This window comes from Notechis scutatus, chromosome 3 (assembly GCF_049901735.1).
Source record: "Notechis scutatus isolate UNSWTSFEM ecotype Mainland chromosome 3, rNotScu1.2, whole genome shotgun sequence".
Classification (NCBI taxonomy): domain Eukaryota; kingdom Metazoa; phylum Chordata; class Lepidosauria; order Squamata; family Elapidae; genus Notechis; species Notechis scutatus.
This window is the reverse complement of record NC_142011.1, coordinates 4,597,529-4,613,099: the sequence shown is the minus strand read 5'-3', so window position 1 is coordinate 4,613,099 and position 15,571 is coordinate 4,597,529. Positions and strand designations below refer to the sequence as shown.

At 42.9% G+C, this 15,571-nt stretch overlaps 1 protein-coding gene across 1 annotated transcript in view; it reads right to left on the bottom strand.

The window, feature by feature from the left end:
- CSNK2A1 (casein kinase 2 alpha 1) overlaps positions 1 to 15,571 on the bottom strand; it is a 42,114-nt gene that overhangs the window by 4,442 nt on the left and 22,101 nt on the right. The window contains exons 4-10 of the mRNA XM_087959144.1: positions 11,232 to 11,333; positions 10,023 to 10,073; positions 7,930 to 7,989; positions 6,316 to 6,399; positions 4,961 to 5,071; positions 2,784 to 2,885; positions 1,156 to 1,256 (exon numbers count right to left, since the gene is read on the bottom strand). Coding sequence (XP_087815270.1) covers positions 1,156 to 1,256; positions 2,784 to 2,885; positions 4,961 to 5,071; positions 6,316 to 6,399; positions 7,930 to 7,989; positions 10,023 to 10,073; positions 11,232 to 11,333 — 611 coding nt within the window. The remainder of the gene's footprint in view (positions 1 to 1,155; positions 1,257 to 2,783; positions 2,886 to 4,960; positions 5,072 to 6,315; positions 6,400 to 7,929; positions 7,990 to 10,022; positions 10,074 to 11,231; positions 11,334 to 15,571) is intronic.

Sequence of the window (15,571 nt, the reverse complement as noted above, 5' to 3'; positions counted from 1 at the left end):
GCGCAACTGTTTTAACTCTGGTAGGTGCATCATCGTTTATTTATTAGATTTGTATCGCCGCCTATTCGCCATGGCGACTCTATTCATCTAAACTGTCTTATTATTTAAGGAAATTTACATGGCCGCTCAACTCACCCCAAGATCTGGGGTCCTTGGTGGTCTCTGAGCTTGGTTGTTTCCTTGCACGTGTTTCATTACCCAACTAAGGAACACCATCAGTGCTAGAAGGGAGTGGGGTTTGCTGTCAGTCCCTTCTAGCACTGATGATGTTAGGAACCCACATTTCAATCCTTGGCTGCAAATATTCTCCTTTATTGGTATTCTGGGCACCTTACAAAAATAAAACCCCACATTTTTCAAGCAGAGAGAGGGAGAGGGAGAGGGAGAGAGGGAGGGAGATAGATGAGAAAGATAATAGATTAAGAGAGGGAGAGAGAGATAATAGATTAGATATATAGATGAAAGATAGATAGATAGATAGATAGATAGATAGATAGAGAAGAAAGATAATAGATTAAGAGAGGGAGAGAGAGATAATAGATTAGATATATAGATGAAAGATAGATAGATAGATAGATAGATAGATAGATAGATAGATAGATAGAGAAGAAAGATAATAGATTAAGAGAGGGAGAGAGAGATAATAGATTAGATATATAGATGAAAGATAGATGTGAGAGGAGAGAGAGAGAGAGAGAGAGAGAGAGAGAGAGAGAGAGAGAGAGAGAGAGAGAATCGAACCAGGCACTTGATGATCTCTGTGTCCCCAGGCTCATTTTCCAAAACCAGGATCCCAAAGATAATGTTCCAAAAGTCAACTGTCAATCAGGATATTCGGGAAGTTCAAACGAGTATAAAGGATTATTGCTAGCTTAAGTTTGCTACAAGAATCTGAGCTTCTAACGGTCAAGGGAAATGAGTGGAAACTAAGAAGGCATCCCAGGCGGGCTGGACTTAGACCTCTTGTGGGAACGTAGGGATTCGTGGCTTATGACGTGTTTGACACCCCCGTCTCTCCTTCGGCTCAGCCTGGTCATCTCCTACAGCAACTGGACTTTCTTGGATTTTCCATTCCCCTCCCTTCCTCTAACACACCCATCCACACAGAGACATAATTTGTGGGACATGTTTGGCTCTCAATCCATTCCACCCTACCTGCCCAGGATGTCATTGAAACGGGGGTCCAGCTCAATGTTGTATTTGTCAATATAGTCGTATAGGTCTTCTGTTCCCAAGACTTTGGCTATTCTCACCAACTGCGGACAGACAACGGGAGATAGTGGATGCAATGATTAAAAAAAAAATTCATTACAGATAATCCTCGACTTACAACAGTTCATTTAGTGACTATTCAAAGTTACAACGGCACGGAAAAAAAGCAACTTATGGCTGTTTTTCTCACTTACAACCGTTGCAGCATCCCCACGGTCATGTGATCAAAATTCAGACGCTTGGCAACTCCTGCTGGAACCCACCTTCTGGAAACTTCCCTCTAGCAGTGTGTGCGCTATAGCTATTATGATCCTATGACCCTGCTATATCCATCCATCCATCTCTATATCTCTATGTCTGTCTGTCCGTATCTATCATGTATCTATCCATCCATCTATCATCTATATTTATTATCTATCTATCTATCTATCTATCTATATCTACCGTATCTACCCTATCTATCTCTACTGCATCTATCTATCTACTTATCTATCTCTATCATATCTATCTCTAGCGTATCTACCATATCTATCTATCTATATTCTATCTATCTATCAAATCTATCAATCTATCATCTACATCTACTCTATCTACTCTATCTATCTATCTATCTATCTATCTATCTCTACCTACTGCATATCTCTCTCTCATATCTCTCTAGCTTACCTACCATATCTACCATCCTACCTACCTATCTATCTATATCGTTATCTATCAATCTATCTATATCTACCGTATCTACCCTATCTATCTTTACTGCATCTATCTATCTAATCTCTCTATTGTATCTATCTCTATCGTATCTACCATATCTATCTACCATATCTATCTACCATATCTATCTATCTATCTATCTATCTATCTATCTATCTATCTATCTATCTAATCTACCGTATCTACCCTATCTATCTCTACTGCATCTATCTATCTACTTATCTATCTCTATCATATCTATCTCTAGCGTATCTACCATATCTATCTATCTATATTCTATCTATCAAATCTATCAATCTATCATCTATATCTACTCTATCTATCTATCTATCTATCTATCTATCTATCTATCCATCCTGTTTCTATCATCATCACCTATCTATATCTATCATCTATCTATATTTATCATTTATCAGCTATGTATATCTATCAGCTATCTCCTATCTATCTATCTATCAGTATCATCCATCCATCCTCATGAAGATGGACTCCACCACGAGTCCGAAAGCTCAGAAGACAAAACTTCCGGTCCTGATGACCAACCCAGATTGGATTCTACAATATACCTGCCTGCGTGAGCCAGGCCACTAAGCCAATTCTCATCGTTTCAATGGCCAGAAGCTGAATTGTGAATTTGAAGGGACCCCAAAACAGCGCCCTGAAAGGAGCATTTTTGGCTAACAAGGGACTTGTAGACCCCCATTCAAAGGCTGCACAGACAAGGGAGGGGGTCAGGGTTAAACAACCTACCAGGAGGACATGCCATGGGGTCTACCTGGGCATCTACCCATCTGCCCATACCTGATCTCATGCTGAAGGTGCAGGCGGCGAGGTTTTGCTCCCCGCACTCTTCTCACCTGATCGTAATTGTCGTGACCGTGGAAAAAGGGCTCCTTTCGGAAGATCATGCTGGCGAGCATGCACCCCAAACTCCACATGTCCAGGCTGTAGTCGTACATCTATGAGAAAGGGAAGGAAACTCATGAGCATGGCGCGCTCGCAGACTGACAAGGGAAAGACCCAACCAGCACGGGCGGTGTTCGCTTGGAAATGTTGGACTGCGTCACACAATAAAAAACCTCTGTGACTCTTATGCTTAGTCAGAAATATAATTCAATACAATGAATGTCCAGTGATGTTTTCTGTGATGACCTAGGGTGGGGATACAAAATAAGCCAAGTCCCAAAAACAGAGGAAGCCCCTTTTATTCCTTCACTTTGCTTCAAAACTCCAAATATCCTTGACTGGAGACAAAAAAACTCCCCCAAAAACAATTATGGAAAGGAGGAAATGCCATTTAAACTAAAAATGCCTATAAATTATGAAGAGTAAAAACAACACAAACCACACTGAAACAATTATGGGAGCCAGGCAAGATAAGGGCTTGAAGACGTCCACAGATATCGGAACACACACTGGGAAGGACGCCAAACTCAAGAGAGGAACGACAGACTAGAGATATTTCCACGCTTTGTTTCCAGCACTGGCCCATACGCATGTCCGTCCTTTTAACCAGTTCTCACAGCTGCAGCTCATGAAGGGGATCAAGGCCCTTTCCTACCCCGTAGACCATGCCATTCTTGTCTCTCCCTTATTCTCTCCTCCCTGTGTGCCCTAGGATGGAGAGGGGATGGGCCTGGGTCCTCCTCTGACTGCCCAGCCGGCCTCTGCCCTTCCCCAGCCTCCTCCACAACCTTTGGAGCCACACTTCCACTCCCTGTCGGCTGCCACCCTCCTGTCCCTCGGAGTCAGTCTCCAACAGGGGCATGACATTTTCTTTCATTCTTTCATTTCCTTTCTCTTTTCCTTCCTTTCTTTCTCCTTTCCTCTATCCATCCACCCATAATGTCTGTCTAATCTATCATCCATCTGTCTGTCTGAGTTAGTCTGCCTGCCTGCCTGCCTGCCTACCTATCTATCTGATTAATTTATCTATTTATCACATATCTGTATCTGTTATCATCTCTCTATCTGTATCTATCACCCAGTGAAACTTTTGTGCCTAAGGTGGAACTAGAACTCATTGTCTCCTAATGAGTCTGGCCAATGCCCAAAGTCACCCACTTCATGCCTAAGGCGGGACTAGAACTCACAACCTCCTGTTGATTGGCCCGTCAACCAGTCAGCTTTCATGCCTAAGGCGGGACTAGAATTCACAGCTTCCTGGTGACCAATCTAAAATTACCCCGCTGGTTTTCCTATCTAATGCGCGACTAGAACTCCCCCTCTCCTGGTTTCAAGCCTGGTGCTTTAACCGCTAGACCAAACTGGCTCTAAATATCGTTATTTATTCATTTCATTTTGCTTCCTTTTTTGTTTTTAGGTTCTACCGGGGCAGCCAATCCATCAATCCCTTTTTTCCAGGTTTGTGATCATTCCACATCAAGAGCACAAATCTCTCTCTCTATAAAAGCGAAATACCCCTCATGCATCATCACAAAATCTCCAGAACTCTAAAGCCTACAAACTTGAAATTTGGCACCTATGTTCCTCTTGGCTTCTAGGTGCTCACTAAGAGAGGATTTTTCAAAATGACCATCAGAGCATTAGCATTTCGTTTGTTGTTGTGGTTGTGCTGGTGGTTGTTATTATTATTGTTATTATTATTTTTTTATTATTGTTTATTATTGTTTATTATTATTATTATTATTATTATTATTATTTATTATTCTCTGATGCTAAGGAGTTCTACTCCCCTCCCTCATGAAAATAAATCTGTTCCAAATGCAAAACACAAGCAGAGGAGAAGAGTTTCAAGGAGTTTTAGTTTCACAGAAGCAATCAGCTTTAGTACAGAACAGCTGAGCTAAGCCACGCCCAGGCTCCTTGCTGACACAGCAAATACTGTTTCAGTTTCCATGTTTCAGTTTCCAAACAGCCCTCCACTGTCTCACACGCTGACAGGATGCTAGCCAGACGAATACCAATGGACGCTGGTAGGCAGAGGCAGAATTATTTCCCCCTTATTTTCCTCTCCAAAAGCTAAGCCTGACCACATAAGTTTCATAGCGAAGCATGGATGTCGAGCTACTACCTGATAATCTACAAGGAGTTCGGGGCCTTTGAAGTATCTGGAAGCCACTCGGACGTTATATTCCTGACCCGGATGGTAGAATTCAGCCAAACCCCAGTCTATTAGCCTCAGCTGAAAAATGAAGGAGAGAGATTAAAGATGGAAGGTGAAATATATGTATATATATTTTTTCCTGGGTTGGCAGCAACACTCGGGCAACTTTGCAACCCCGCTGCCAGAAGAGAATTTACAAAACCAGAAACAAAGGTGGGGGGAGAGAAACTCTGTAGAAATCCAAAAGTAATTAATTATTTGAGACGGCTCAGAAATGAAACAGCCACGGTTCAAAAGTACCATTGAATTTTAGTCAGTCCTCGACTTACGGCTGCAATGGAGCCCAAACGTTTCTGTTTGGTGCTAAGCGAGGCAGTTGTTACATGAATTTTACCCCATTTTACGACCTTCCTTGCCACGGTTGTGAAGTGAATCTGGCTTCCCCATTGAATCTGCGGATCAGAAGGTTGCAAAAGGGGATCCAGTGACCCCAGGAAGCTGCAACGGTCATAAACGATGCTGCAACCGTCGTAAATATGAACCATTTGCCAAGTCTTTTAAATTATGATCATGTGGGGAGGCTGCCAATGGTCGTGAAGTAGGAAAAACGGCCGTTAAAGTCCCTTCGTTCAGTGCCGTTGTAACTCTGAACGGTCACTAATGGTCACTGTCTCCAAGGGATAGAAATCTTTCCCTTCCCCACCATCCAGTCAGAGCCGCAGAAGCTTCTTGGAAGAGAAGCGAAACTTCTTCAGAAGAAAAAAAAAAAAAGAAGAAGAAAGTCCAGTTGCCTCCTGGAAAAAAAAGCACCTTTAAGGACTGGGTGACTGAGAATCTCTAGAGACTTTTAGTTATACAATTTGGGATGGATCCCCTTGGAATGGCGTGGGAGTAGGAATGGATTTCCAGAGGAAAAAACTGCAGACTATAGGAACCAGGTGATCCTGAGGACACAGATAAACCTCCAAGTGGCCTCTCAATGACCCTCTAAAAGGATGCAAATGACCAGCTGTCTGCAAGGAAGTATAAATCCTTCCTTTCCTGACCATCCTGTCAGAGCCGAAGGAAGCTTCTTGGATGAGAAGCGAAACGTCTTCGAAGAAAAAAAAACAAGAATATCCTGCTGCCTCATGAAAAAAGCACCTTGGGAACCACCATCGCCTGGATGATGGAGAATCTCTACAGAGTAAATCAAATAAATAAATAAATAAAATAAATAATCAGCTTTTAGCAAGACCTGACCCACAATGCAAGTAGGGAAACGTAGCAGCTCCCCGAAGGACAGAGAGGGAAGGACCCCCTCAAGGCCCAGCGGTCCTTACCTTTCGATGCTCATGGTCAATCATGACGTTGTGAGGTTTGACGTCTCTGTGCATGATGCCCATACTGTGGCAATAATCCAGGGCCTGGAGAAGAGAGAGAGACACCCCAACATCAGAAAGGGGGGTTTCGTATATGAAAGTCACATCACGCCCAAAGTGGAACAAATGATAGGGAGTCCCATTTTCCGAAGGGCCACAATTCAGTGTATGTTTTCTTAAGTTTTCGGTACTTACATGTATGGCATTCAGCTTTGTTCGGGTATTTTCCCACGTCATTGTAGTTGTGCTTTTAAAGTTGTAGCAAGCGTTTGGCAGAATCTCATCTGCCATACAGAAGCCTGATGATGGCAGATGAGATTCTGCCAAACGTTGCTACAACTTTAAAAGCACAACTACAATGACGTGGGAAAATACCCGAACAAAGCTGAATGCCATATAGATAGATAGATAGATAGATAGATAGATAGATAGATAGATAGATAGATAGATAGATAGATAGATAGATGGAGAGGGAGAGGGAGAGGGAGAGAGAGAGAGAGAGAGAGAGTAATATTGATGCTGGAGCGCTGCAAAGACTGTAAAAAGCGATATAAAATGATAGGTTTAATAAAAATATTTATAAAAAGAAAATGGCGGCCGCTTCGGAAGTCGCAACCTATCTTTCTTCCCTAAGCTGAGCTTTAAAAGTGTTGAATGGCTGACGTGGGGGTTTAATGGAGGGTGTGGGGCAGGGTGGGCTGGGATGCAGCCCAAGGCCTGTGGGGACCCCGAAAGGTGGGAAGTAAAGCATGAGGTGCCTTGGCAGCAGGGAGGATGCTCTGTGAGGCGCAGGGTAGGGCCTGGAAGAACAAGGCAAAACCTTAAAAACCAGGATTTCTCAACTTTAACTCTGTAGACTTCAACTCCCAGAATTCCTCAGCCTGCGTGGGGAATTCTGGGAATTTGAAGTCCGCCCATTTTAGACACGTGCAGGTTGAGAAACGTTTTCTTAGGCAATTCTCACTGAAGGTAGAAAGGGGAGATTGTCAAGGAATGGCAACTCTTAAAGAGGAAGCAATCTTACTACTCTCAGATGCTATTGGTTACAATGCTATTAAAATAGTGGGGGAGGGGAGGGAGGAGAGAGAGAAAGAAAATAGAGAAGGGAAGGAGAGGAGAGGAAGGAGAAGAAGGGAGAAAGAAAACAGAGAAGGCGGACAGCAGAGAACAAGAGGGGAGGGGAAAGGAGGGAACGGGAAAGAAAAGGAGAGGAAAGAAAACAAAGGGTAAGAAAGGTAAAAGGAGGAGAAAGGGAAAGGAAGAAAAAAGAAGGGGAAAGGAAGATAAAAGAGGAAAGAAAAGAAAGAGTAAGAAAGGTAAAAGAAAGGGAGAGGGAAGGGCAGGGAAGGGAAGAAAAGAGGAAGGGAAGGGAAGGAAAAGGAAAGGAGGAAGGGGACACTTCTGAAGGAAGAGACATCTGATTTCATCTATCCTGGTCTGTCTTAACCCAAAGAAACTTGTTCAACGCCTTGGCGAAAGAAGAAAGACATCATCCGCTTCAAAATGGCCGGCCTCTTATTTCGCAAAACGCCATTTCCGGGGCCATCTCAAAAGACTTCACGGAAGGCAACTCACCTTCAAGATTTCATACATGTAGAACCGAATGTCGTAGTCCGTTAACGTCTGGTATAGTTGCTGTCGGAAAGGAACAAATGAAGATGAATAAAGCAGCAACCTTCCCATGTCTAACCCAACAAGGAAGTTACTACACACAATCTCACTGCCCAAGATGCTATTCTAGGTGGCATAAAAATGCACAGAGTTAAAAACCTTTGCTGAACTGGTCATTGGCCTAATTTAATTTTTTTCCTGCGTCGATTCCTGTAGCTGAGGACTTTTTTTTTTTTTCACCTGTTTTCAGAGGTGGGGCTGTAATGCACATATAATTGACACCATCCCCCAGGCCAAAGCCGCCCCCCTCCCCATTAACAAAAGGGGGGTGCAAATCAGGGGCTCTATTTAATCTTTTTCACTAAGCTGCCACCTAGTGGCTGAGTGCAGTGCCTACAAAGCAAAAAAAGATAGATGGCCTCTACGGAACCCCCAAAGTAAACCCCTCATTGACTTGGGAGTGTCCTGCATTGGGAAATTTCAGTGTTCGGGACCTACACTGCAAGGAGTTTGGAGCGCAAATGCTAAAAGAGGAAGGAGTTGGGAACATGTGTCAATCATTACTTCGTTGTTTGTTAAGTTGTGAACCGGCAAATATTTTCACAGGCCAGAGGGAGGAAACCAATGAAATAAAATAGAAGCTAATGAAAGAGACTCTTTGCAGCTCGAACGGGGTTGGGGCGGTGGGTGTGGCTCCTAAGGGGTGGGGGTCCTTGGGGTCTCTGGCTTGGTGCTTCTTAGGTGTTTCATTACCCAATTAGATGGCATCTTGTACTAGAAGGGAGTGGGGTTGAGGAGGAGGAGTAGGAGGAGGAGGCGGCCTTGTGGGGTCCTTGGTGCTCTCTGAGTTTAGCTGTTTTCTTGCAGACCTTTCATTACCCAACTAGGGAACTTCATCAGTGCTAGAAGGGAGTGGGGTTTGTTAGATATATTATTATATATTAGAATGTGCTGACATGGATAGATTAACATTTAAAAGAAAATAAAAGGAAGAAGCAGAATTCTTTTTAACTTGGGACTTGTTTTACCAATGGCTAAACTAATAGAAACAGGTTAGAAACTAAAAAGATAATAAAAGGTTTTTGTGTTGAAAATTTTGCAAGATGGATAAACTAATTGCACTATTACTTTCTGATTAATATTGACATTTGTTTGTTTGTACAAGATAACAAGTATAAGTAGGAACATAAACAAGAACAAAGGAAGTAAATACACATGAATGGGGACAGTAGGACAGGGACGGTAGGCACGGTGGGGCGCTTATGCATGCCCCCTTTAAGGACCTCTTAGGAATGGGGTGAGGTAGACAGTTCGAGGTTGAAGCTGTGAGGGGTTGACATATTTATTATGATTATGATTATTGTTGTACTTTTACTTAAAACTAACTGTGCCCAGACAACACGCTGTTCAGATAGATATGGCGTCAAGAGTATATTCATGAACTGGAATAGAGCTTGGTAACAAGGTCAGCCAATGAATAGGCATAGTGACTAAATCAGCCAATGAGGACAGTTTGGAAACTGAAACTAGAAGTAGCCTAGGCTGGAAACTGAAACTAGACATAGTCGAGGCGTGGCTCTATATTAAGCTCTGCAACTCTGCAGCTATGTTGAGCTCTGAGCCTGTCTATTGAAAATGAAACTTGCTTGCTTGCTTACTTGCTGAAGACTGGAGCTCTGCTCTGAACTTGCAACATGTTTCTGTCTTGAGTTTGCTCCACCTTGGGAGAAATCTACAACTGGTTTGTAAAATCTACTTATTCAGTTTATAAAGATGTTAAAGGAAGCATCAGCCATCTGGGTTTATTTTTTCTGGCGCTGAATGATCGCTGCAAAACTCTGAACGTACGAAAACTTTTTTAGGTTTATTTTTTAAAAAAACATAAAATCAATAAAACATATCTTTTTTAAAAAAGCACTAATGCGCTTCCAGGTTCATCATCACTTTGCTTCCATGTCCCCATCGAGGCTTGCTTTCCTATCTCACACACACACACACACACCCCAAAGCCAAGAAATTAAAAAACGCTGCACTCTCCGACGGATGGGAAAACGTACCTTAAAATCTGTGTTGTTCACATGCTCAAACACCAAGGCAGGGGTCCGTGACTAGGAGAGGGAAGGAAGAGAGAAGGTCAAGTCACCTGGGGTTCTTCCAATGCATGATTTATTAGGCCGCATTAAAGGCTGCTCAGAGGCTGGATTGCTGGCCGACATTTCTAGAATCCAGGAAAAGCTTATAGAGGGAGAAGGCTGCATTTTGCAGAAAGCCGAATTAATTCTAAGGCCTGATAGGATCAAACTATTCAGAACGGGCCTTATTTTGGTGGGGGGGAGGAGAACCAGAGGTGAAAACAGGAAATAAAATGTCACTTTTACCATTTTAGAATCCAATGCCTGAAATGCTGAGCTACCCGATGATGATACAGTCCTTGGAGGTTCTCTAATTAGGTTATTATTTGAAAATGACAAAGGCAACAGGTGTTGGTAAGCAGTTTGGCCCATCCTAGCCAGACCCGGCTTAAAATGTGCTCTTTTGCCTAGTCAGGTGACAGGAGGTCTTGTCTGAAACTTGCGAGCTGGACTCGGCGCCTCTGATGAACTAGATCCCGGACTTATTAGTTTTATAGGCTGTCCATCTCAGCGTCGAGACTCCGGGCAGATAACAACAGTACAAAGAGAACAATAGACACTGCCCAGAATCCCTCTGTGAGGGAGATGGTCAATTTTAAAATGTGACACACAGACAGACAGTTATACATATGGATGGATGGATGTAGAAAGACAGAAAGATGGATAGATATATAGACAGATAGATATAGACAGATATAGATGACAGACATAGATGATAAATATAAATGGATAAGAAATAGATATAGATAGATAGATAGATAGATAGATAGATAGATAGAGAGAGAGAGAGAGAGAGAGAGAGAGATAGGTAGATAGGTAGATAATGATAAATAGGTAGATGATAAATAGACAAGAGAAAGAGGTAAGACAGATATAGATACCGTAGAGATAAGATAGAAAAATAAAAATAGAGATAGATAGATCGATAACAGATAATCAGAGTTGGAAGAGACCTTGTAGGTCATCTAGTCCAACCCCCTGCCCAACGAGGAGACCCTACACCATTTCTGACAGATGGGAATCCATTCTCTTTATCTTTTTATACATAAAATTAAATTAAATTTAAAAAACCCAATGCCTTTGGACCCTGTATTCCCTCAGCCCACCTACTTGCCACCCATCAAAATAACTCACCACTGGATCCTTTACTATATCGGCAAGGGTGATGATGTTGGGGCCACCTCGCAAGTTCTCCAGGATTTTTATTTCTCGTTTAATTTTCTTCTTTTTCACCGGCTGACCAAAGGAAAAAGCAATCAGTTATCTGGGTCAGCCAAAGCTCCAGGAGAGGGGGGGGGGGGGAATTCCCCACTGTAGCTGCAACCAGCATTTCTTATTGATTCTGTTTACTGAATATATTTGGGTTACCAAAAAACAACAACCAAGGTTGCATTTAATTTCGCAGCAGAAAAGTGGCAACTGCATCGTGGGAGTTTGTGGAAGCAAATATTGTGTCTTTTGAAAAAGATGTATGTAAATTCAGAGGAGAGATGAACAAGAATCTGTAGACAAGTTGTTAGACAAAGGATAATAAAGCATTAATAGAAGAGACTTATTTCTAGTTTAGGCTTAAACTGGGGTCCTTGGTGTTCTCAGGGCACAGTTCTTTTCTTTCAAACGTCTCATGACCCAACTAGAGAACATTATCAATGGAGGGGGATTTGTGGAGAGGCGGGGGGGGAGGGGAGGAGGAGGAGGAGGACGAGGAGGAGGAAAATGATAACTGTGGGGTCCTTGTTGCTCTCTGAGCATAATCGTTTTCTTGCAGGCGTTTCATGATCCAACTAGGGAACATCATCAGTGCTAGAAAAAGTGGGGTTTGTGGAGAGGAGGAGGAGAGGAAGGGGAGGAGGAAGAGGATGCAGGCTCCTTGATGCTTTTGTCAGCGTCTGAGATTGGTATTTTTCTTGCAGACGTTTCATGGCCCAACTAGGGAATACCATCAGTGCAACAGGAGTGGAGTTTTGCTCTCTGTTTACATGTTAAGTGGCTTGCTCTGTTCGTTTTGGCAGGACGACCAAGGAACTAGCAGCTCGGACCAACAAGCTAAACAGCAAATCACAGCCCAATCAAAGAACCGCCAAGAACATTCCTACCAACACGGACAAGGACGATCTTTGTGTATAAACTTAGAGCAACCCCTACTCCCTTCTAGCCCTGAAGACGTTACCTAGTTGGGTCATGAAACGTCTGCAAGAAAACAACCAAACAGAGAGCACCAAGGACCCCACAGTCCTCTTCCTTCTCCTCCCTGCCTTCTAGCACTGATGATGTTACCCAGTTTGGTAATGAAAGATATGCAAGAAGACAATGGACCTCAGAGAGCACCAAGGACCCCAAACTCTTCCTCCTCCTCCTCCCTCTGCAAACCCCCTATCTTCTAGCACTGACAATGCTACCTAGCTGGGTCATGAAATGTCTGCAAGAAAACAACCATGCTGAGAGAGCACCAAGGGCCCCACAGTCCTTCCTCTTCCTTCCTCTGCGAACCCCACTCACTTCTAGCCCTGATATTATTTAGGCGAGTCATGAAAACGTCTGCAAAAAAAGAAAAACCAAGCTCAGAAAGCACTCCTGACACGACCATCCATCAAACATGCACCAAGGAGAATTTCCAATGCTCAGCTTCAATTAATTCTGAAACGAATAACCAAGAATTATCAGTAAAGTAATTCAGGAAGTCGACTTTGGGCAACTCTTTGAGTCTCCTTCACTCAAAAACTGTACTTCCCATGGTAATAGAATAGTGAAATGAGTGGAAATTCAAAAAAACAGGTTTGCAAGATTCTGGAAGTCTTGTTATTTTGAGAGAAAAACAAGAAGAAAAACCCACTGGTCCTGCAACCCTCACTGAGCTCTTTGGAACTGGGCCCTTAGGAGTTAATTATCCCAGAATCCCTAATTAATGAAGTCAATGATTTGGAAAACAATGACACAACCCAAAGATCTGTTTTCTTCTGTGCAAATGTGATTTGGGAACCGCTCCCTAGATTTCCTTCCCAGTAGAACAGACCATTGTAACTCTTTAAAAAAAAAAACTTGCAGATGCAAATATTTAAGTTATATAAAAGAACAGAATAACAGAGCTGGAAGGGACCTTGGAGGTCTTCTAGTCCTCAGGAAGGAAACCCTATATAGCATTTTAGACAAATGATGGTCCAACATCTTCTTAAAAACTCCCAGTGTTGGGAGCACCCGCAACTTCTGAAGGGAAGGTGTTCCACTGATTAGCTGTCTTCACTATCAGCAAGTTTCTCCAGGTTGCTTCTCTCCTTGATTAAGTTTCCATCCGTTGCTTCTTGTCCTGCCTTCAGATGCTTTGGAGCAGCGGTTGCCAATCGGTGGGCCGTGAAAAAATTTTGGTGGGCTGCAGAGAAATCTCACCCCCAAAGCACCCCCCACAAAGCAATTAATCCAGGCTGCGCAAGAAACACAAGGCTGCGCTGCCCACATGGCCAGCGGGAACCCTCCCCGCCCACTCACTCCTTACCCAGCAAACTTGCCTGCTAAATTGCTATTTTTCCTTTTTCCGACCATCAGCTGTTCTGCTGTGCCGGGAGATTTAGATTAGCTAGGAAGCAGGAAATGGTTGGATTTCTTGCTTTCTAGCTCGTCTTTAGATGTTCCACTCAGCACAGCTGAACCTCCCTTAGGACTGAAGGTTTGCTTGCAAGCAAATTTGAGAGACTGAACTAGCCGATGGCAGATAGATAGATCACTGAATGATTCTGTGAGCAACTCAATCTGCCTGCTTTGCCTGATTTCGGATAAAAGTTGCTCTTTTTTTTTATAAAAAAAATTCAATATTTACATACATGGTGTATTGTGAGTTAATTTTGTGAGTTTGCTTGCAAGCAAATTTTATGAGTTTGCTTGCAAGCAAATGTTATGTGACAGATGGAGCTAGCCGATGGCAGATAGATAGATCTCTGAATGAATCTGTGATTCTGTGAGCAACTCAATCTGCTTGCTTTGCCTGATTTTGGGTAAAAGTTGCTCTTTTTTATAAAAAAAATATATCAATATTTATATCAATATTTATAATATTTGCATACAAGCCATGCCCAGCCGGTCACATGACCACCAAGCCACACCCACAAATTAGGCCACACTCACAGAACTGGTTAGTGGTCCCTGGGATCTAAAATTATGAGTTTGGTGGTCCCTGAGGTCCAAAAGGTTGGCGACCCCTGCTCTGGAGAATAGGTTGATTCCTTCTTTGTGGCACCCCTCAAATATAGGAAGATTGCTATCATGTCACACCTAGTTCTTCTTTTATCTAGACCGGCCATACCCAATACCTGCAAACGTTTATCATATGATTTAGTCTCCAGGCCCTTAATCATCTTAGTTGCTCTTCTCTGCACTCTTTCTGGAGCCTTTCCAGAATATGGATTCACGTCACAGGAATATGAAGTTTTCAGCTAATCCAAAAGGCAAATTTAAAACCTTCTTCCCAGCAGCTCTTAAACGTGGAAGGAAAAGTAGGCCAGACGCTCTGTTATGTCATCTCCCTGAGCGCAGGCAAAATAAATAAATAAATAAAACACTTAATATTGCACTGGTAAGACCACACTTGGAATAATGCGTCCAGTTTTGGTCACCACGATACAGAACAAAGACGTTGAGACTCTGGGAAGAGCGCAGAGAACAGCAACGAAGATGATGAAAGGACTGGAGGCTAAAACATACAAAGAACGGCTGCAGGAATTGGGTGCGTCTAGTTTAATGAACAGAAGGTCTAGGGGTGACATGACAGTGGTGTCCCAATATCTCAGGGGCTGCCCCAAAGAAGAGGGAGTCAAGCTATTCTACAAAGCACCAGAAGGCAGGTAAGAAACAACGGATGGAAACTAATCAAGGAGAGAAGCAACCTGGAACTAAGGAGAAATCTTCTAACAGTGAGGACAATTAACCAGTGGAACAGAAGTTGCCTCCAGAAGTTGTGGAGGCTCCAACACTGGAGGTTTTCAAGACGGGACAAGACAACCATTTAACCAGGATGGTATAAGATCTCACCCAAGATCATCCTAAGATGGCATGCATATCTCTGTTTCACTGCTGTTCGCCACCGTTAACATTTTTATCTTTTATCTTTAAAAGTCCCGTTCTTAAAATATTGACACAGTAATTAACAGTAAAAGAGCTGCCCAGAATCATCTGGTTTTCTTGCACACAACAGCATTGATGATGTTTCCTAGTTTGGTAATAAAAGGTCTGCAAGAAATCAAGCGCAGGAAACACTAAGAACCCCACAGTCGTCGTCCTCCTCCCCAACCACACTCCCTTCTAGCACTGATGATGTTATCTAGTTGGGTCATTAAACGCCTAAAAGGAAACCACCCAGCTCAGAAGGCTCCATGGACCCCAATGTTCTCCTCCTCCTCCTCTTCCTCCACCTCCCTACTTCCTTCCAGCACTGATAATGTTACCTCATTGGGTAATGAAATATCTGCAAACCTCACTCCCTTCTA